This window comes from Passer domesticus, chromosome Z, assembly GCF_036417665.1.
Source record: "Passer domesticus isolate bPasDom1 chromosome Z, bPasDom1.hap1, whole genome shotgun sequence".
Lineage (NCBI taxonomy): Eukaryota > Metazoa > Chordata > Aves > Passeriformes > Passeridae > Passer > Passer domesticus.
In genome coordinates, this window is record NC_087512.1 from 55954731 (window position 1) to 55976436 (window position 21706).

The 21706-nt window shown below is 38.7% G+C and overlaps 1 protein-coding gene across 1 annotated transcript; it reads left to right on the forward strand.

Moving 5' to 3' along the window:
• Window positions 1–16795: 16795 nt before the first annotated feature.
• Window positions 16796–20383, forward strand: LOC135290354 (protein enabled homolog). Its single transcript, XM_064404268.1, has 2 exons — window positions 16796–18509; window positions 19025–20383. The coding sequence occupies exons 1-2, from the start codon at window positions 18390–18392 to the stop codon at window positions 20375–20377; spliced, it is 1473 nt and encodes a 490-aa protein (XP_064260338.1). The 5' UTR covers window positions 16796–18389; the 3' UTR covers window positions 20378–20383.
• Window positions 20384–21706: the final 1323 nt, after the last annotated feature.

The window sequence follows — 21706 nt, forward strand, 5'->3', positions numbered from 1 at the left end:
GTTGGATGCATTGAAAGCAGTTATTTATGCTACACAGTTGTGGAAATCTGATTCATATTCTGAGCAAGATTCTGATACCATAAATCTTTTTCTTTATGGTTAATATTGAACCCATGGTTTTAGCTCTCATATACATAAGATATTGCAGAACAAATGCACAGTGATAAAACTAATGCTTTGTTAAAGTACGTTAAAATCAGAAGATGCTTGTAATAGTTGAAAGGCTGAAATTTCATCAGAAGAATGTAATGTGAACCCTATCCTTTCTTTTATGAAATTTAAATAGCAGAATATGAAAGATTTGCATATATCTAAAAGAAGCTTTATATGAGAGTTCTTCTGTAGAGTATTACCAGCACAAGGAAAATTACAGGCAATATTTTAGAAAGTGATTTAGGTGAAGCTGTCAAACACAGGGCTACAGAGTATCAAAGAAACCGTTGAAAATCTGCTCTGCCCAAAATGAAATCCCAAAAGCAGTTGAATTCTTTGCTATGATAAATAAATCTTCTCAGAACGTAGAGGATTTTATGAATACATAGAAAAGTATAAAATGTAGCCCAGACACCTTAACTGAACAAGCAGAAATAAATATCAAAACCAAATTAATATTAACAATGAAAGAGAGATGAAAAGCATGTTGAGAAAACCAGGAGGAAAAATATTGTAAATAATATTCAAAATGTGTTTTTGCTTCTTTTTAAGAAAAGAAGCATACTTGCTGACAAAAATAACACTAGATATATTATATTGTATTGTTTTGTTTGACTTGAAACATGCTGTTTTAGAAAGGACTGCTCTTCCCTAGTGACAGTACAGCAGCCATTCTGAGTTCTGCTTAGTCACAAGCACTCAGTATGCTTGGCCTCTGACATGATGTTTTCTTCTATATCACACAGAAGAAAGTTGGAAATTCATAAATATTCCTGAGCAAACTGTCCATACATTTTTCCCTTTTCTCTACTTTTGTTCTATTCACATCTGTATTGAAAAATTCTGGAGAGCGTCATTGAAAATTTTTAATAGTTTCCCAAATAATAACTCAAGATCTTGCACATTTTTGTAACAAAATTTTCAGTTTGTTGTGTTGTTACCTCCTTGAGTTCCTCAAGAGCTAATTGATGCTCTGTGATTTTGCTCCAACAAAAACATTTGCTCTGTGATTTTGCTCCAACAAAAACATACTTCAGCACATGAAGAATTCCACTCTGACCACAGGAGCTGAATTTGGAGTTGTGGAGTTGTGCCTTTAACAAATACACTGAGTTTTGAGAGAAGGAGTATTTAGTGAACAGGTATTTTTTAAACTCAATAAACAAACAGTACATGTAGATTTGTATTTGCTCTTTAATTTGCAGTTTTAAATAATCTTAGCAATAGTACTGTTTTGGTGATAATCTAAAGATTGTTGCATAAGGATAGAATGGACTCTCTATACATTTTCTTAAATAGCCAAGTTATATAGAGAGACATAGGTAAGCTTTCAGGTCATTTCTCCAGTTATTTTTCCAGAAAACATGTGTGCCATTCTGAAAGTGACCTTTCTTTTGAATCTTAGCTATTCTTCATGGAGATATTTTCCTTCATTTGTTTATGTCCAATAAATACACAGTAGATTTCAGGTACTTTAATTCTTTGAACAAGTTGGGAAATATTTAGTCAGATCTTTTGTGACTTTTTAATTTTAAGGAACTCTCCAGAAGTCTTGTATTTCTGACACAGAGTAGTGAAAGAAACTACAGGACCAATGATTTTGATAAGTTGCTGCAGGTCAATCAGCTTTTCCTTTGTAGTCTGAATTTAAAGTGTATGTGGTGTGTAACTGCCAAGAATAAATACATGTAATTGCCAGGGCTACTTCTCCCTAAGCAAAATCTTTTCATGTGAGGATACCGGAACTATACCACACTTTGTCTTTTTTTCTTCTACGAACACATATAATCTCACGTTCTCTGTCCCTACTTTAAATGTGCATTTGTCCTTGAATGCTTTTGTGATCAGGGATAGATTGTCCTTCCTAGTGTGATACCTGCATACATAGTTAAGGGTGATGCAGTAAGGATTTGCACCTGGAAAATTCTTCAAACACTTTTATATGACAGTTAGTACCTTACCCCACTGTCGATGAATTTGCTGGACTCCTTTATCAATTTGCCATACACTGGAGGTATTGAAGGGATGTGTAAATGCATCACTCAGGGACATGTTAGTGGTGGATTTCGCAATGCTGGGTAAATGTTTGTACTTGATTATTTTAGAGGTCTTTTCCAAAGTAAATGACTATGTTTTTGTTCTACAATTTAGAAGTCATCAGAAACCATTAAAAGCAGCAGGCCTTACAGCTTTTGTATGTTCAATAATTGCAGTGATTTAGACACCACAGTGCCTCTGTGGCCTTGTGATACTAAGATCTTGAATAGGGAGCAAAAGGACAAGACCTCATCCTTTTACACTTAGTGACTTAACCATTCTGCTTTCCTTGTTGTGTCCATCTGAACTCAATTCAAAGATGCAGAGGTGAACAGCCAAGTGAAAATGGAGAGCATTAATCTAGGTCAAAATAAAACTCTATGCAATTCAGTTTCAAAGGACATCCATCAGCAGCCATTAAAATTCTAAAATCTGAGTCTTAGGAAAAATTTAAAGAAAGGAGCAAATGAGAAAGGATTAATCAGGTCTCTTGACAAAGGTTAAAGGACTGGAAAGTGATGATAACTTATCCTTGCTGCAGTTTTCATGAATCACCTTATGGCCTACCAAGGTTACTGAGTTGTATGTCATCCTGAAGTGTACACATAGGGACTGAACCTTTTTTCTCCCCGATAACATCTCTTCAGGTTTTACAAGTGTTAACTGTATCATTGTTCTCACACTTTATGCCTTGCTGTCTTACAAGTTCCAATACAGTTACTAAAAAAATTCTCTTTTTCTTATTCTCTCATATCCTTAAACTAAGCCTTACCTTTTCATAGGTCTTGTAATAGAGTGTGTTTCTTGTTGCATCAGCTTACACTAGGCAAACCTCTTATTATAATCACTTTTTAATAGCTTATATAGAAAGATCTTTGAGAAAATGTAGAGAAACTACAGAACATATGCAATTATTTATGTTTACTTGTCCTAAGGGGGCAGCAGCAGCACACTGTGCACTTTGAGAGCTGCATTTGTCTGCTGTGTCAGTGGACAAGATTAAGTGAAACTCTGTATTCAGTCGGGGAGCTTAATGGGATCTTGGAGATGTTTGTCATATCAGGTCATTGAAAAAAAAAAAGTCTGATGTTTCAGCCTGATAGTTTTCATTTTTTGACATTTTTTAGAGACACAAGCAATTTAATGTCATGTTGAAGTACTTGGTATGTGTCACTATAGTTTAGCTGGACAGATATAAGGCTGTTGCTGCCAGCAGCAGCCACATATGTGTGTTTTCACAAACTTTTTACTCATCTGAAATTAGTTTCTGCAGTCATTACTAGGGCCTAGAAGATATAATGTGGAAAAAATAGAATGCAGATTTACTGTAGCACCACTCTTTAAAAGCCACAAGGTTTCTGTACTTAAATGTATTTTATTCTAAATCACTTTTTTATAACACAGTTGATCTAATATATTCTGAATCACTCACATTCTCAAGTGTGATGCCTACAAGGCCCTTTGCCTGCTTTCCTAAACCAATGTCTGAACAAGTAAATAGTTGCTGCTTGTGTCCTTTATTATTGTATCTTCTTGACTTCATATCCCATCTACTGTATCAAATCACAAATATGTGGTTCCACCCAGGTGAAAGGTTATGAATCCATGAAATTCTGATCAAATGCTTGGAATGGATGTATGTAGGAGGAAACAAGATTTCACCAAGTGTCTTCTAAAAGCAAATGTATTTTTCTTCTGTAAGTGGCTTTATCTGAAAAATTTTGAGATGCATTACATAGCAGCATGTCTGGAGAACACCCAAATCACTACATCTCTGCATGTGATGCTGAGAAAAGAAATAGCTGATAGTGCAGCTAGCTAAATTGTTTTTCAGACAATTTAGCTCTATTCATCAATTACATATTGTATGCAAATAGTAAAGCTGCAGGTGACAACAATGGTGACTAAAATTTACTGAGTAATTGCGGGGATCAGGGGGAAGAAAGCTATCTCAGGAATGCCCTGGGAAAGCACCACTGTCTGAGTCAGGGAAAATTCATTCCTTTCCCATGGTTCCCAATGCTGTACTCCCTTTCACATCCCACTCATCTTGTACCCTTTGTATCTTTCATTAGTTACTCCTGTGAAAACTTTCCCTCTTCCATACTCCTCCATGTAGCTGTGCACAAAAACTGTATCTTTCCCCAAAGACCGGGCAGTCGCCCTGGTGTCCTTCTGCTGGTTGTTACCCAAACCTGCTGTCCCTCTGGTGCACCGTCTGTCCCTCAGCCTACCCTCCATGTTTTCCTATCCTTTTGGACCATGCAATAAATCAGTTGAAATTATCCAGGACTCGAGTGGCCCTCCTTCTATCTGGTGAAGAGAAACATCTAGCCGGGGTCCAGTGGGTGAAAATTCTGACCCCGGCAAGTAATCACTCAATGATATCATGATGTAATGATCATAAAATAGACATTTAGAGAAAAAAATGTTGAAAGAAAGGCATTTTCTTAATTTCTCTTCTCTAAAAAGCAGATGCCAAATTACTGGGTCTATCAGACAGACCATTCACCATGGCTATCACTGACCCAGAAGAAGGAAATCTTCCCATCTGTAAAGTTGTTCCTTTTAATGTATGAGGTTATTGTATGCAATTACATATTACATGCTATTGTCAGCTTCATGTGTGAAAGCAAAATTCATCCAGTTATTATGCCCTTAATAATTTTGATTTTACAACTATTAGAGCTTAAATGCAAGAACAAAGTGTGTATAGTGAAATTCTTTGGCTATTTTCTCTGTCAAGGGATGCATCTGGTCTGTTTTTTGAAACATTAGCTGTAGATTCACAGCTAATGTTTCAAAATGAGCAAAAAAAGAATAAAACTACTCTGCTTTCCCACAAAGAATAAAAATATTAGTTGCTTGTAACAAAAGAGTGCAATGGTGTAAGACTAAGGAAGCTATGGTAGTAAAAAATATTTTCTCACTGAGATATCCTGGATCCCATCTTTGTCATGCTAGCCTACTGTAGCTCTACAACACAGTAGATAGTTTTTCTTTACTTTTGGGAAACGTTTTGGGAAGTATTTTGCTCCTGAAGGTATAGTGTGCCACTCATGTGGTAAAGAGCATTTTTAGTATTCAGGGTCTGAAAAAAGAGTGCTCCTATCTCACAGCACTCAACACTAAGCTGTGGGACTTACGCAGTCATATGCAGTCAAATCAAGCTGTTAGCCCACATACTGCAGTAGATACATAACATCCCTCATTACAAGAAACTCCATAATATGAATAAAAAGTAGAAAGATATAAAGATCACAAAACTGTAAAACAAAGAAACCCTGAAGATATCTCTTAATTTTGATATCCTCTTTACACATACATGTATTTTTCTGTATTTACTTTGTATACCTATACAAAAGGTGAGAACAAAGGTGTCTAAAACTTGACCAGAATCCTTCATTGCTAGACAAAAGCACAGTATGTTGCACACTCTGGGCTAGGTGAGACAGTAAATGACAGAATGCTCTGGTTTCTTCCCCATTTTTCCCTTTGCTCCCCTATTTGCATTGTGCCTGAGCCTATCTGTGTAACCTTCCACATATGTTAATATGTTTCATACCCTCCCCTCACATAGTAGATCTTCTTTCTGTAATATACTGGATAGGAAACACTAAATGGGATCTGATTATGAGTATTATTTTAATAATTCTATCATTCCAAGACCTCTGATTTTCAAAGATTAATTTTCTTTGAAAAGCAGAATGATATTAAAACTATTTGGGTTCCTTTGTGTTTTTTCATCATAAAGTATTTAGTTTCTTTACAGTTAAATGTAATTCTGCTCTACCAGGATTTGTTGTATTAATATGAATCAGACTTCTATTCTTTGTGAAAAATTTCACATGGTTTGCTGAAGTTACACGTAGTTGCTTGATAAAGTACCTTTCTCACTCAGCAGTGAGCCAAGCAAAGTGGAGAATGCCATAGCTAACACTCAGTAGTAGAGGCTGCAGTGCTGCCCTGCTGTGGGTAGCCCTGGTGTGCAGTAACAAACACTAAAGGACAGTTTCTGGGATTCCTCTGCTACTGGAGGGTCAGTGCAGCATGTAAAGCCACTGTGCTTTCTGTTCTGGGTCTTATCACCTGTGTGATGGACCCACCAAAAGCTATCACGCAGGTACAGCTACAGGTAGGATTTATTAAAATGTTTTTGGTGTCATGGGATTTTTAACTCTCTTCACAATGCGAGCATTGTGGCGAGTATCTGTTGGGTGTGCATACAGTAATTCCTATGCACACCGACATAAGTATGTAACTTATGTAAGCTTATATGAGGTGTTCAAATTATACATATCATAAACAAAGCAAGGCATTACAATAAAACCAAAACTTTTGGCAAAAGTTTTGCATTTTGGAGCGATGTCATGTGTTAAAAAATTTTCAGTCCTAGTAGCTGAATTCTTGAGAGTGCATTTCTATTGTGATATAAAACAATTATCTAACAGCTTAGGGTTATTAACATAGTAAAAAACCCCCAAAACTTAAGTACTTCATTATCAGAAATATTAGGCCTAGAGGGAGGCGTAGTCTAGACTAGGCCTAGACTAGGCCTAGTCTAAAAACAAAGTCTTTCATAATGACAGTGTGTCTACCAGACCCATTGTCTTGAGACATGTCAGATCTGTTGTTCATGTGCTCCACAGGTGGTTCGCACATGCGCAACAGAATGGATCTGTTTGGAATATGATAATTGATATTTCTGCATGTGCAGAAATAATTATGCAAGGTTTGTGTAGATGTATGATTGCACTTCCAAGAAACTTGGAGCCAGAGGAATTTTTGATAGAGACGTTTTTCAGATACATATCAAATGTATAAGTCCTGCCGATAGATCCACAGCTTCCCAAGCTCACTTCACTTGTACTACTTACTGCAAGTGCAAATGTTTCCACCTAGCACAAAAAAAAAAAAAAAAAAAAAAAAGGCAGATGAAAAGATGGAAACAACTCTACAAAACCAGCATGTGCAGACATGTTAAATGATGTGGAGGATTTTGTGAACAGCTGGCTAGCTGACAAAGGTCACACTGATATAATACCATTAGTTAAGGAAGAAGGAGATAGATATAGGAGCCAGCAGTCAGTGTCTAAATCAGGCAAGGGCACTGTGCCCTTGGTGCAACATCAGGATGGGGGAGAGGATCGTTAGTTAGAAATATGAAGAAAAGATGAGAACAGCTGCAACATAGTAGTCACAAGAATGCTAAGGTAGGCGTAGTTAGCTGATAAGTAACTAACCAATAATGAGCTCGCCTTTTGCAATATGTATTAGCCTCATTAACACCAATATAAATGTATGTGCCTATCAATAAAGTTCTGAGATTTGCTGATCATTCATATTGAGTGTTGCATTTCTTCCACCGATACCACAAAATAAGAAGTGCGAGAAATAAGAAAGATCTTTTTCAAGTTCATTATATCAGGGTAAATTGGCCCCCTGGTATGATCTCTCTGATCTCTCTTTCACTCTTTTTCTCTTTCACCCATACAGTCAATAGTAAAAATATCTTGATTTTAAATGGCAAATAATTCAGTTTTCATTCCTAAACTATCTTACACTACTCTCTACATTGTTTCTGCAGTTTTCTGAATTTATAAAGGTGCTACCGAAACATTATGTACAGTTTCATTCACTGCTAGAGTGCACATTCAGCCATGACTTAGATATGTTAAGGAAACAAACAAAGTTACTTACCTAAGACTCTCTAATTTAAGCTGATACATTAGCTGCTTCTTGAAGTGTTTTTGAGAAGATATTTTTGACCAGTAAACTTATCTTCTAAAAAAAAAATCAAACTGTCTTTACCTTAAAATATTTAATCCATCTCCTTGCCAAAATTGGAAGCATTCAATATAATAGAATTATAGAAAACACAAAGACTACACTTAGACATGAGAATTGCTCTGGATTCTTTTTCCTTTACTCTGAAGTTTGCTTTGTGATAACTGACATTTCATTTAAGTTCAACTTTTTCACAAGTCGCCAAGACTTGTATGTCTTTCATTTTGCAGGGTTCTCATTTAACATCTGTAATTTACCTCAGGTTTGAGCCATTGCAGGAGCTGACGCCAGTAGTACAATGCTCTGACAATAAAAGATACTATGAAGATAATATGAAATGTCCAAATGTTACCCATTATGCTAGGTCTAATTATGCCACTAGCAGCTGTGTAAATATATCACTATAATCACAGGTATGTCAAATCACCATGAAAGCTGGTTCTATATATTCCAGATATATATGCAGATGTCCTGCAGCAGTATTTAATGGAAAATAGGTAAATCAGTGGAGGCTCTTTCAGAAAGACATAACAAGGCAAAGCACTATAGCACTATATATATGCATATATCCCAGCTTCAGGTTTCCTAAACTAAGCAGTGCAGCAATGTCATATATGAACCTGTGATTGCTTCTAGGCTAAACAATGTAAACACATGTAAAAGAGGATGTATGCCCAAAGGTGTGAAAATAAATAAATTAATATTATTAATTTTATTTTATTCTGGTTTATATTACCTGCATTCACATACTTTACCAATAAATTTGAAGGAAAAACATTTTAAGAAATAAAAAATTCAATGTATAACACAGTAGTGCAGGAAATATGACCCGGACCATATTGAATTAATATGATTAAACAAATCATTGCAATAGGGGTTCATTAAGTGAGCACTGACCATATTGAATTAATATGATTAAACAAATCATTGCAATAGGGGTTCATTAAGTGAGCACTGAACACTGAATGACACAAGGAAAAATGGTATGTGATTATGAAATTAAAGATTGTATTCGTGTGTGTTTACACATGGATGCTATTACTCTTTCTGCAACTGTTGCCAGCTTTTGTCTGCCATGAACATCTCTTACAGGGTTATTTTTAATTTCTTTGGAGGACAAAACACTACTCTGCAATGTACATGGAAGGTTATTTTTCACAGAATAAAAAGATAATTGTGAAGGAATATTTCTCCTATGCTCTTCCCATTTTGTAATAATAAATTATTTCTATATTTATATTTGAAAAACAAGTGCCCACCAATGGCAATGGGAGAATTCTTGGAGATGACCACAAGATTTGATTGTCAGGGATCACTGAAGACCTAGGCATACTAAAAATTATTTTTGCTTTACCTCTGCCTCTACAATTCTGCCCTACAGTTGTGAAAACCAAAAGTTTTATAACCACAGAAATATTATCCAGCTCTAATAGCGCTGCAGAGATTTTTAGTGTAGCCAAAGTTGATTTCAGGAACTACCACATCACCTGTGCAGTTTGTTTGAATGTTTTCAGCTTCTGACAACAAGGTCGGTTTCACATTAGAAATTCCTGTGGAAATTAGATTAATTCTTATTAACTCCAAGAACTAAAAATTAGGACCACTAGTCATTTAAATGAAGAGCTGAATTGAGAAAGATTGTTCCCTCTTCACTGTGAAGAATATCCATGCCCATAAGAGTGGCAGTAAGAAGTATAAAATTTCTTTGACCTCCATCTTCTGCCAAGCTGATTATGCAATTTCTTCCCTCTGAAAACGAGCTGATACTCTAACCAAATAGTGACATAAGATTGATCCATAAATCTATAAAACTAAATGTCACTCAGGATTATCTGAAGACTGTTTAGGAACTTACATCAAGAGATACTTTTTTTTTTCCTCCCTTTTATTTCATTCATAATGAAAAATCTTTCTTTAAGGGTTTAAGTTATTTAGATTCAAGACCTTCACTTTTTTAGTCTGCTCTGGAAATAGTGCCAGCTTTTCACACTCTGGATAGAACTATTTTATATTCAGTACTGTAATCAAATCAATGAAGTTACAAATAAAACCTTATTGCTTTACTGATCCAGATTGTTATTTGTATGGTTTGGTATACCCAATTTCTGAACAATTTGATCTAAACTGTCACTGATGATCAGCGGAGTCATTGTTTTATCTTCTGTGGCCGATAAAGATGCTTAAACAAAGGAAATATACACTGGACATTTTTTGTTGATTGGACACTTTCATTTATATTTTGGCAAAATTATAACAAGTAGAACATTATTGGTATGAACTGCTTCTTCTGCTTTTCTGTCAGCCGGTATTTATTGTCAAAAGATAATTTTGTTATTTCTGTATCACTGCTGTAAAATTCAACTAAATTCAGATCAGATTCTCCAAATTTTTACAATGTAACAGGGAGACAAATTATTTCAGATAGATGGCACAGATACAAAACTTGTAAGATTTCAGAATGAGAGTATCAGGACTACTATTACTTTTGTTGCTTGTAAGCATTGCAGGTGCTGCACCTTTGAATTATGAGTTGTTTTGCTATTGGTTGCAACATTGACAGACCCATAACTTGCCACTGACTATTTGATTGATCAAGTTCTCCTTTTGGACTATTTATAATGATTAAAAGGAAAACCCTGTGAAAATGGTACGCCTAAAATGGCACATATTTATATTTGGATTTTTTTGTCTGCTCTCCAAGTTTATCTCTTCAGTTTACTGAAGAGATAAAGGCAACATGGAGCTACCCTGCCAAAAACTGTAGACTTATTTTTCTACTATCTTTTTTCAAAATCTAATATTTAATGTTACTGCCAGCATAAAGACACTTACATTTAAAATATTACTTTAAACATCTGCAAGTTTTGCTTTCGTAAAACAATTTCTTTTTCTTTCTTGGAGGGAAGTTGAACACCAAATTGTGTCACCCAGCAGTATTTTTGTGCTTTTGCCTTGCAAGAAGTAGTGCTTTCTCAAGAGTATTTTAACTGTGTCTAGGAAAGAACGTGCAGGAAACCCTGTTTAAATTTGCGGAATATGTATGCATAGCATAAAATGAATACAAACTGGGTACTAATACATTTAGAAACCCATTCCTTCTACAATACCAGTTTCCTAGAGGACATTCCAAATAATGGCTATCTAAGTCAAATGTGCACAGTTCCCAAGAGTATATTGTAGGGAAGTTTTACATTCAGATACATACTTTGCTGCTTATTTGAGACACAGAATTACTGATAATATACTTGACTGAAGGATTTTAGGTAATTTTCACAGGATAGACTTATACTGATTTCAAACTGATTCTACAAGCAGTGCAGTGCCCTCATCTGTAGTCCTTAGAGATTTGATAACCTTCCACAAGTTGTGGGAAGTTCTTTGGTCTTGCTTTGTACTTCTGCCAAACATGCAGAGAGCTACACTGTTTAAAGCAGAAATACAAGAAATTAATTTTGCATTTATTCACTTTGTTTGCTCTCCATAAATAGGCTTCAACTTTTAGGTAACTTTGTTATTCAGGAAAAAATCTTGAACAGTTATGTTCCGATGTTAGGCTGTATTTTAAAATTATATGCCACCAATATATTTGGTTATTTAAGTCATGATCATCAAATAATTGAATCTGGAAGGGACCTCTTGAGAATCTCTGGTTCAAGCCCTCTACCCAAGCAGGGCCGCCCAAAGACATGTGCCAATACCACAGAGAACTTTTTAGTATCTTGTTCAAGGATGGAGATTCCACCATCTGGGCAATCTATGCTAATACTGCACTCACCCTCACAGTGAAAATGTTACCAGGTCAGAGGGGCACAGCCTGTGTTTCATTGAGTATCCATCCCCTCTGGTCCTCTCGCTGGGCACCACTGAAAAAAGCCTGGCTCCCTCCTTTTCACTTAAGTTCCTCCTGAGTACCCCCTTCTCTGAGCTGAGCAGTCCTAACCCTCAGCCTTTCCTCATCAGAGAAATGCTCCAGTCCCTTCATTATATGTTTGTATCCCTTCATTGGTGTCCCTGCAGTATGTCCAGTATGCATGGGGAACCCAGCACTGGACACAGTACTTTAAATGAAGCTGTTAGCATTCAGGAACACATAATCATGAAATTATTATATGCAGGTGCTTTTATTGAAAAGCTCTGGGTGTCAGGGGTACACAGACCCAAATCTGACTCCAACATGGGTTCGGGATGAAAATGTTTTTATATTCTATCATTATATGGCTTAGATATTAATTATTAAACTTACATTGTTCTATTGTATACATTGATTTTATCCAAGCATGGATTTCTCATGATCTCCCTCAAACCCCTAACATAGTTTCTCATGATTCTTTAAACAATAATTATATCTGATCACATCTAACGATTATATAATTTATCATATACTGATTACACAGGTGCAGTTTCACATGATCTAGCAGATGCAAGGCCTAACATTTCCCAGGGCCTACCCTTAACATTTTCCCAGCGCCTACTAAGCCTAACTTTCTTTCTAACTCTCTGAATTTTCTATGATTTTAAAATCATTTACTATCACAGCCTTACTAGCACTGAGTAGATGGGATGGACCAGCTCCCTCACCCTGCTGGCAACACAACTCCTTTTGCAGCCTAAGATGCAATTAGCCTTGTTTACTGCCAGGGCATTGCTGACTCATGTCATCACTCATGTAAACCCCATTTATACCATAATAAGAAATTTCTTAAAACAGAAGAAAATTAAAGACATTTCTAGGGTATTGATTGACACCATTTTGGCTAAGAAATGGCATGTGAAACCAGCATGAAAACAACTTAGAAACTCTCATTTTTTGTGAACTTTCTCGGTGAATAAAACTTGTGGTTATATTTTGCAACTTGCAGTTCGTGAGAAAGCTACTGAGTAGAATTTTGGAGTTGTTGCAAAAAACTGGTCACTTTTGTGAACAATAATACTTGAAAATAGTTATTTAGGACTTTCTTTCCCACCTTTTATCAAAAACTTCCTTACTTGGATAGCCATCATTTCTCTGAAAAGAAAATTTATTCTTCCATAAAGTAATGAATTGCAAGAAAATATTTCCAGTCCACATTACACACGACAGCTTAATGGGTGCAGTGGAAATGGAAAGCCTGACATCACCTGAGTGGAAAAAAAAATGAGATACAACTCTTCCTTCCTTTTACACTTCACACTTACTGACAATACTGAAATCTCACTGGGAGATGTCTGTAAGTCTGAACCATGCATCCCACTTTTCAGTCTTTCCCACTCCTATCCCATCCCTGGAGCAACAAGTGGGTTTGTGTCCAAACTTTGTGCTGTGTAATGAAGATAGGATTATTGTGACAGCTCCTCAGGCACTCCAAATTGAAAAAAAATGTTGATGAATTAGTCTTCAAATCTTCAAAATGATAGCAGGCAGACTTGTATGCTTTTGTGAATGGATTCCGAATGATCAGACAGGTTCATACAACACAGTCCTTCAAATTCCTCACAATTATGCCCTTGTGCCAGTAAAAGAAAGTCAATTGCTGCTCTATTTTGAAGGGTAGCATGTCTAACACTATCAACATTGGTTAACATATCACTAATGGCAGAGGATGTTGCATTAGTTTGTTTACTCAGCCAACATCCAACTCAATCTAATTGTTTCAAAGCCACTGCTGAAGCCAATTGGGGTAAAAATATACCTGCTGAAACCCTTCTTGCAACTTTCCAAGGCATGAAATCACTCTGACAATTCTCATCATAATGATGAACAGATCTTGTTTTCCTTTTCATGACCGCTTTAGCAGAGGGTGTGATTACAGTGAGCATCCCAATGCTACAAGGGCCACCTTCAAGGTGTGCTGGAATTCCTTGCCAAGCCCTGTCTCCACAAATGAACCAATATCCCTTAGGCAATTGCCTTGGATATAGGTCAGCCTCAGGAAGCACATCCCAACTGTTTGAAAAATTACACCAAAACCTCAAATTTCCGTATGCAAAATAATGGGGAGTAACATTAAACTTTGGAGGATCACCTTTTCGCCAAGCACTAGCTATGAAGGTAAAGCAAAAATCCATTGTTAAAGAACCAAGGATTTCCAATTCTTGGGGTTCAGAAGCTGCCCTGGGAAGTTTTTTGGCCCAAACGTTCCAATTCAATGTGGGATTGTTTCCATTGTCAATTCTACCTGGCTTATTATTGGATTGTTTTTTGACTAAAGGCAACTCTTTTACTGGCACACCAACCAGACAGGTTGAGAAAGGTTTTTCTGGTTCTGAATTAGACAAACGTATGGTATCTGAGCCGGCTGCCTTGGCAAAGGTCACCCAAACATTTGTTTTTGGTTGTTCCGCAGGCAAATCTGCACGACAAAAGACAATTAAAACCGATCAATGCCAACATACAACTTGCATTGCTTCATCTTATCCATGAGCTAAGTTTTGGCAGAATCCTTACATATATACCAATTTTTAAAATTTTGCTTTCAACAAAAACAAAAACCCAAACTTTTGCCAAAAGTCTGCTCTACAAAACAAACATTTGACATACAAGTGACACACTTATAAATAATATTAACACAAAGTCAGAATTTGCAGGTTCCACCGATGCACAAAGAACGTCAGGCATGACCCGGGATCCCTCTGCTCGGCTCACATCTGCGTACTTGCTTCCTCGGTTCTGGACTCATCAACGTGTTCTGGGGTGCGATATGGTTTGACGTTTATTGGCTGGGACCCACTTAATTCCAGCACCTGTAGAGACAGAAGCATACCTTTTGCCCCAGGTTATTAATTGGAAAGGACCTTCAATTTGTCCAGACTCAGGGTTTCTAATTAAAACAGGTGGATTTTCTTTCAAGTTTTGCTTGAGTGTTATTTGAAAAATGCCTAAAAATCAGTGGATCAGGGTCTGCAAATGAAGTGTTTAGGAAATTAAAAACATACAAATCTTTGTTCAGCCTCCTCTGAGGTGTGACCTCCGCCCCTTCTTTCTGTTGATCCAAAATGCATTTTAATGTTTGATGTGTTTTTTCAATAATTGTTTGGCTTGTGGGAGAGTAAGGAATACTAAAGATGTGATGAACACTCTATTCTTTTAGAAATGTGGCTAATTTTTGAGATATATATGTGGGATTATTGTCAGTTTTTATTTCTTGGGGCACGCTTAATGAATCAAAAGCTTGAAGAAAATTATGACAGGCGTGATTATTTGCTTCACTTGTGTGAAGAGAAGTAAATATTGCACTAGAGAATATGTTTACTGAAACATTAATGTTTTTAAATTTACTAAAGGAAGGGTATTTAGTGATGTCTGTTTGTTATAATTGTAGGTTTTGCAAACTTCATAGATTGACTGCTCCTGTGGAAACAGGAGGCTGCATAAGTTGACAGTTAGGGTAAGTATTAATGATAGCTTTAGCTTTACTTTTAGTAATTCGAGACATTTGCACAAGTGCTTGTGAGTTTTGGTGAAAAAAGGCATGACTTAGTTTTGTTTGTTCAAAAATGTTTGGTAAAGTGTTTGAAATAACTATTGTCTGTTTGTTTTCGTGTTTCCTTCTACTAAAAATCTAGGAAGTGAAGAATGAGCCTTGATGTGAGAAACAAAATACGGATTAGTTCTATATTGTAAAGTTGTATAAAGACATGAAAGCTAACGATATAAAGTATCATCACTAACATCTTTTAAAACTGACTTTTCTAATTTCTTAATTACATTAGCAACATAAGTAGAATCTGGGATCAATTTAAGAGGCTGAGGAAAGAGCTGAAAAGCTCGAACTACAGCAGCAAACTCAACAATCTGAGGAGACTTTTTTAGTATTTGAATGTCTGACTCCCAAGCATTAGTTTTTTGGTTCAACTAAGTTACAACTGATTTGTGACGTTTGCTAGAGTTATTAGTGAAGAGAGTGACTGCATTTAAAGGTTTTTCACTTAATTTAGGTTTTTCTCTAAAACTTAATTTTGCCCGCAATAATTTGTGAGATGGGTAGTGAATAGAAAAAGCACTTGGGAAGCTTAAGAAAGCATACTGTAAATCATCAGAATTTTGCATTCCCTAATCAAGATAGTCTTTTTTCAATGGTAAATAGATAACTGCAAATTCTTGGCTTGTTAAAGTTAACAATTTGGTTTTGGCTTTAATTACAATTTGTGTAATTATTTCTAAGACCGTGAAAATTGTTTTTGGAGACTTGTGGGAAGAAAAATCTATTTTATTATCAAAAAGGATCTGGCTCAGAAGGGCCTCACTGAAAAATGAGACCACAAAGTTGCATTTTTTCTCCTAAAACTGCAAAAAAGAAAGGTTTTTCAGGAATGCAGCGAGAAGCCTGTTTTCTTTGGAGAGCTTCTGTGATCTTGTTGAATGCAGCACAAGCTTCAGGGGTTAAGGTTTTTGGAGAAGTGATGTCGCAGCTTCCTCTCAACAAATCAAGAAGTGAACCCAGTTTATCGTTGGTGATTCTTAAAACAGGTCTGACCCAATTGATTTCTCTCAAGAGTTGTTGTAAGTCTTGCAGGTTGTCGACATTGGCCTGGATTTGTATCTTCTGCAGCATTATTGTCGTTTCAGTCATTTTTCACCTCAGATACTTCTAGGGTGGAACTTCCTGGATTTTTGTTGTAGAAATTTCAAGTTTAGCTTTTTGGATTTCAGCAACAACACAAGCACGGGTTTGCTCTATCTCTTCCTGCACTGAAGCTGTGCTGAGTAAATCATCTATGTAGTGTAGAATTATGGATCTTGGAAATTTCTGTCGAGCAGGAGACAAAGCTTGGGCGACTAAATATTGACACATTATAGGTGACTTTTTCATCTCTTGAGGTAGTGATTTCCAGTGATATTTCTGCATGGGATCTGTTCGATTGATGTTAGGAACTGAAAAAGCAAATCTTGGAGCATCATCAGGATGAAGTGGAATGTGGAAAAAACAGTCCTTTAAATCAATGACGACGAGAGGCCAGTGTTTTGGGATCATTGGTAAAGAAGGGAGTCTAGGTTGAAGAGGTCCTATGTCTTCGATCACCTTATTGATTCTCCTCAGGTCATGAAGCAATTTCTAGGAGTCTGATGTCTTCTTGTGGATGACGAAGACTGGTGAATTCCAGGGACTGTTTGTTGGGACAATGTGATTTTGCTGTAATTGTTCTTTTACTAGTTTATTAAGGATATTTAATTTTTTCTTTGTTAGAGGCCATTGATCAATCTATATAGGATGATCAGTTTTTCAGGTAATCTTTAAAGTGGCAGGTTTCGATATGGTTGTCATTATAGGTCCACTTTCAGTTTTGTTCCCCATTGGGACGGGACTTCTCTCCTGCAGATGGTGAGAGGCTTCTGAAAAACAAAAGGATGCACTATTGCAGTCTTTCTTTCAGGACTTGTAATATTAATCGTGGATGCACTTTGCAGACACATAGTAGCACCTCCAATCGTGGTGAGGGAACCTGAAGGATCTACCAAATCTTAATCATTAGGCTAGAACATGTGAGAAATTACAGTGACATCTGGCTTGTAACATAAATTGTTTTACCACAGTGAGTCAGGCTACAAGTCAATTGAGGTCAGTTACGGTCTAAACATTGCACCCAAAAGATCTCTGGACTTGAGGTACTAGAAGGTACAGACACAATGAATTCTTTGGAAAGTTGTTTTGCTTGTGGGTATTCATAGGAAACAGAAATGCAATCGCAATAGGTGTTTTTGGAGGAATTACTAGAGGAACTTCAAGTGCAAGAGCTAAAATCATTAGCTCTTCATTAGAGTTTACTGAGAGAACAGTAGGAAGAATTGAGAGTTCAAGAAATTTGTTATTGATTTTGCCTAGAATTAAAAAATCTTGTCTTTGCTGAAAAGGATTGACAACTTCAGCAGGAATGTTCACTTAGCATAAATTATTTAATAGAGGAATTAGTTTTGAGGAGGCCAATTTGAGCCTTGCGCTTGACGATTTTGAGCTGGAACTGTTGCCAGGATTTTTAGTGAAAAAGCCTCTGCTAGGATTTTTCCTGTCCTGAGGAGCTGAGGGCCTCAGGAAAGAAATGTAAACAATAACTATCTGCTGCTGTGGAGTGCCACAGGTGAATCTTCCATTGGTCCATGTGGATTGTTTTCAATCAGTGACCAATCACAGCCACCTGTGCCAAGGCTGTGAGCAGTCACAGGATTTTTGTTATTCATTCCTATTCTATTCTTGTCTTTGTAGCCTTCTGATCTTTTCCTCTCTGTTCTTTTTAGTATAGTTGTAATGTAGTATTTTAGTATAATATATATCATAATAAATCAGCCTTCTGATGGAAAATGGAGTCAAGCCTCGTGTCCTCGCACCAGGGGTCCAAGTTTAAACAATAATTGGTGACCCCTGGACGTGTGAAACTGATGGTCACCCCAAGAGTGACCACGGAGTCCAGCCTGGAGCTGAAGAAACGAGACCCTGAAGATGGGCAGAGTTCACAGCCAAGGCAAACAGGAGAACCTGTTGGACTTTCCTGGAGATTGTGTCCAGAGACCGCAGAGCAGCAGAGCTGCACAGCTGGATCCACAAGGACACTGTCTAAAGGTACTGTTATTTTTTCCCCTTCCTGAAGATCCTGCCATTCGCAAAAAGTGGGAGGAAAGTTGGAAAAATGTACCTTCGGAAGCTCAGGTTCCGTTTACTGCGTCAGAGGAGAAAGTTATTAAACTCTGGTGCAAATGGGGACACGGTTTGATTTATTGGAAGGAAAATTATTATCAGGCTTTCAGATGGGCAAAATTTCATAGATTTTTTTACAAATGTGATATACTCCCTCGATTTAGATACTTGGGAGTTCATGACGGCTGCTGTTGAGTGGACAGAGCACCAGGGTGTTAAACGCCCGTTGATATATTCAATATCCCAAGACATCTTATCCTGGGTTTTGACAGTAAAAAAGGCTGGGGGGGACATCATGGCTCGGTGGCGCGGCCGCGCTCCGTACCCGCCAGGTTCGGCACGAGAGAAGCCTCTCCAAAAAGACGAACCGCGGGTTTGCAGCCCCCCCGCACTGCCCACAGCTGAGCAAAAGTTTTTCTCTGTTCCTTCGGAGCAAACAGATCTGCCTTCCCCGCCCCGCTCCTTCTCTTGCGGGGGATGGGGAGCCGAGCCCGCCGCTTTCCGGACCGGCCCCGCCCGCTTCGCCGCGGAATTCTCCGCTCCCCCCACCCCGGGAGGGGGCGGATCCGACTACGCCTCGGCCAGCCCCGCGGGAGGCGTCGGACCCCGCGGCTCCGCCTCAGCCAGCCCCGCCCGCGGCCCCGCAGCCTCTTGGAGCAGCTCCGCCGGCTCTGATGACTGCGCCTGCGCCGCGGCAACCGGAACCGCCTCCCGCCGATCCGCCCGTGTTGCCAGGCAACGCGATCAACAACAGTGATTCCCCGGCTGTGCTGCTGTCCCCGGAAGCTGCAGGAGCTGCCTCCGTGTCTTCTTCTTTTTCTGCATCCCAGCCGGCAACGGAATTCGCAACGGTGCAGGCGGTGCCTGCGCGGGCCGACCCCGTTCCGAGCCCGCCGCCCCTGCCTGTCCCGCCGCTCCCTGCCGATCCGATTGCAGTGCAAGAGCTTGCCGAGAATGGTGCTGAGCCCACGGGATCGTCTCAAGAGTCGACACCAGCGCCCGTGCTGCCCGCACCACCCACCCCAGTTGTCCCGCAGGTTTCCGAAGCTCTGTCAGTCGCATCAGACCCTGCGAAGAGCCTGTCCTTCCGTGGAGGAGGCGTGGCCCTCCAGCTGACTGCAGGAGCAGTTCGGCTGGCTGTGTTCAAAATCAGTGTGGTTTCTGGGTCGTTTCGTGTGTGGTCGGGGGCTTCTCCCTGGGGGTTGGGGTGCCTGCCTTTCCCCGAGCGCCCCAGCGGCGTGGGGGAGTTGGCTCCTGTGGCATCTGCCTCTGGTTCCCAGCCCAGTGGGGATGGGGGTGGTGCCGAGGGGCAGAATGCAGGAGCAGTGGCATTTGCCTTGCAGGAGCAAGAGAAACAGAGCAAAGCAAGCATTGCTCGCTTGCTCTGGGAACAAGAAACCCTCAGATCTGGGATGACAATTCCTGAGAAAGCTTCTCTTCCTGAGCTGCCGGTGTGCACCGGTGCTGCTGGGGGGAAGAAGCATTGGGTCATTTCTGCTCTCAAGACATTGGCAGCATGGTCCTGCCAGGTTCTGAGCACACAGAGCCCGCCTCACAGGCTGGTTCTGGGCCGTTTGGCTCATTTCTCTGGGCCGGGGCCACTGCCCGTCCAGTGTTGGGTTTGGGGACTTTGCTTTCCCCACAGGGACCTGGGCCACCATTCTGTGAGCCAGGTCTGGGTTCTCTGGTCCGTCCACCAGGACCAGGGCCACCCAAGGGTCCTAGAGACCCTCTGCTGCTGCTGTTGCTCTTCTTCTTTCAAAAAAAAAAAAAAAAAAAAAAAAAAATTATAAAGAAAAGTGGAAAGAGCTAGCAGCTCAAAAGCATTGAAAAGCCAAAAGTTAGCCTCAGCCCAAGTGGTTCAATGAAGGGCTGTGGCCAGGGCATTCCAGAAATTTTCTCACTGAATTGTTTGATGACTGTCAATGGATTTTTGATAATTCTTGTTTTCTGTAGCAGTTCTTTGTTTCAGGATTCTGCAAGCCTGTTTCAGGACCAAAGGGGACTTCCAGAGATGTCAAAGAAGAACATCTTCAGTCCATGGACTCTGTCCTGAAACTCAGCTGTTTGGACTCGAAACAATGAACTTTCTTTGCATGAGTTTTTGCATTTTCTTATATTTTAAGATTGTTATAGTGATATGATATAATTAGATGTTTGATAAGTGAAGAATTTCCCTGAATGTTCTACAGGTGAAGAATTTCCCTGAACATTCCACATCAGCAGATGATTGAGATTTTGATTGGCAACAGATGAACCTCAAGAGGTGTTGTTCTCTCTTCTGCAAAGGCCCAGTAGAAGAGATTGCAAACATTTCTTTTCTATTTAATTTAATAATTTAAAAGGGTGAGATGTTGCCAGGATTTTTAGTGAAAAAGCCTCTGCTAGGATTTTTCCTGTCCTGAGGAGCTGAGGGCCTCAGGAAAGAAATGTAAACAATAACTATCTGCTGCTGTGGAGTGCCACAGGTGAATCTTCCATTGGTCCATGTGGATTGTTTTCAATCAGTGACCAATCACAGCCACCTGTGCCAAGGCTGTGAGCAGTCACAGGATTTTTGTTATTCATTCCTATTCTATTCTTGTCTTTGTAGCCTTCTGATCTTTTCCTCTCTGTTCTTTTTAGTATAGTTGTAATGTAGTATTTTAGTATAATATATATCATAATAAATCAGCCTTCTGATGGAAAATGGAGTCAAGCCTCGTGTCCTCGCACCAGGGGTCCAAGTTTAAGCAACACTGGAACCATTTGAGGATTGGTTGATTGAGGCACAAATGACTGAGGTACTAACACCATTTGATTGGGTACTTGGTTGCTAGGGGGTACCACTACTTGTGTCTGAGTGTGGTGGTAGTGCGCGCTATTTCTGAATTTTAACGACAGAGGTCTGCTATCGATATCAAATGAGAGTGACAATGCTTAGCAAGATGCCCTCTTTTTCGGCATTGAGGGCAGATAGAAAGTTGTTTTGATGGAAATGTTTTCGCAGGACAATCTTTTTTAACATGACTTGGTTTACCACAAGCAAAGCAACATGGCTTTTTATCAGAGTCCAATTGCACAGTGTTAACAGAATTTTCCTAAAGTTTTTCTTGTTTTTCTAAAAGCTTTTCAAATTTATC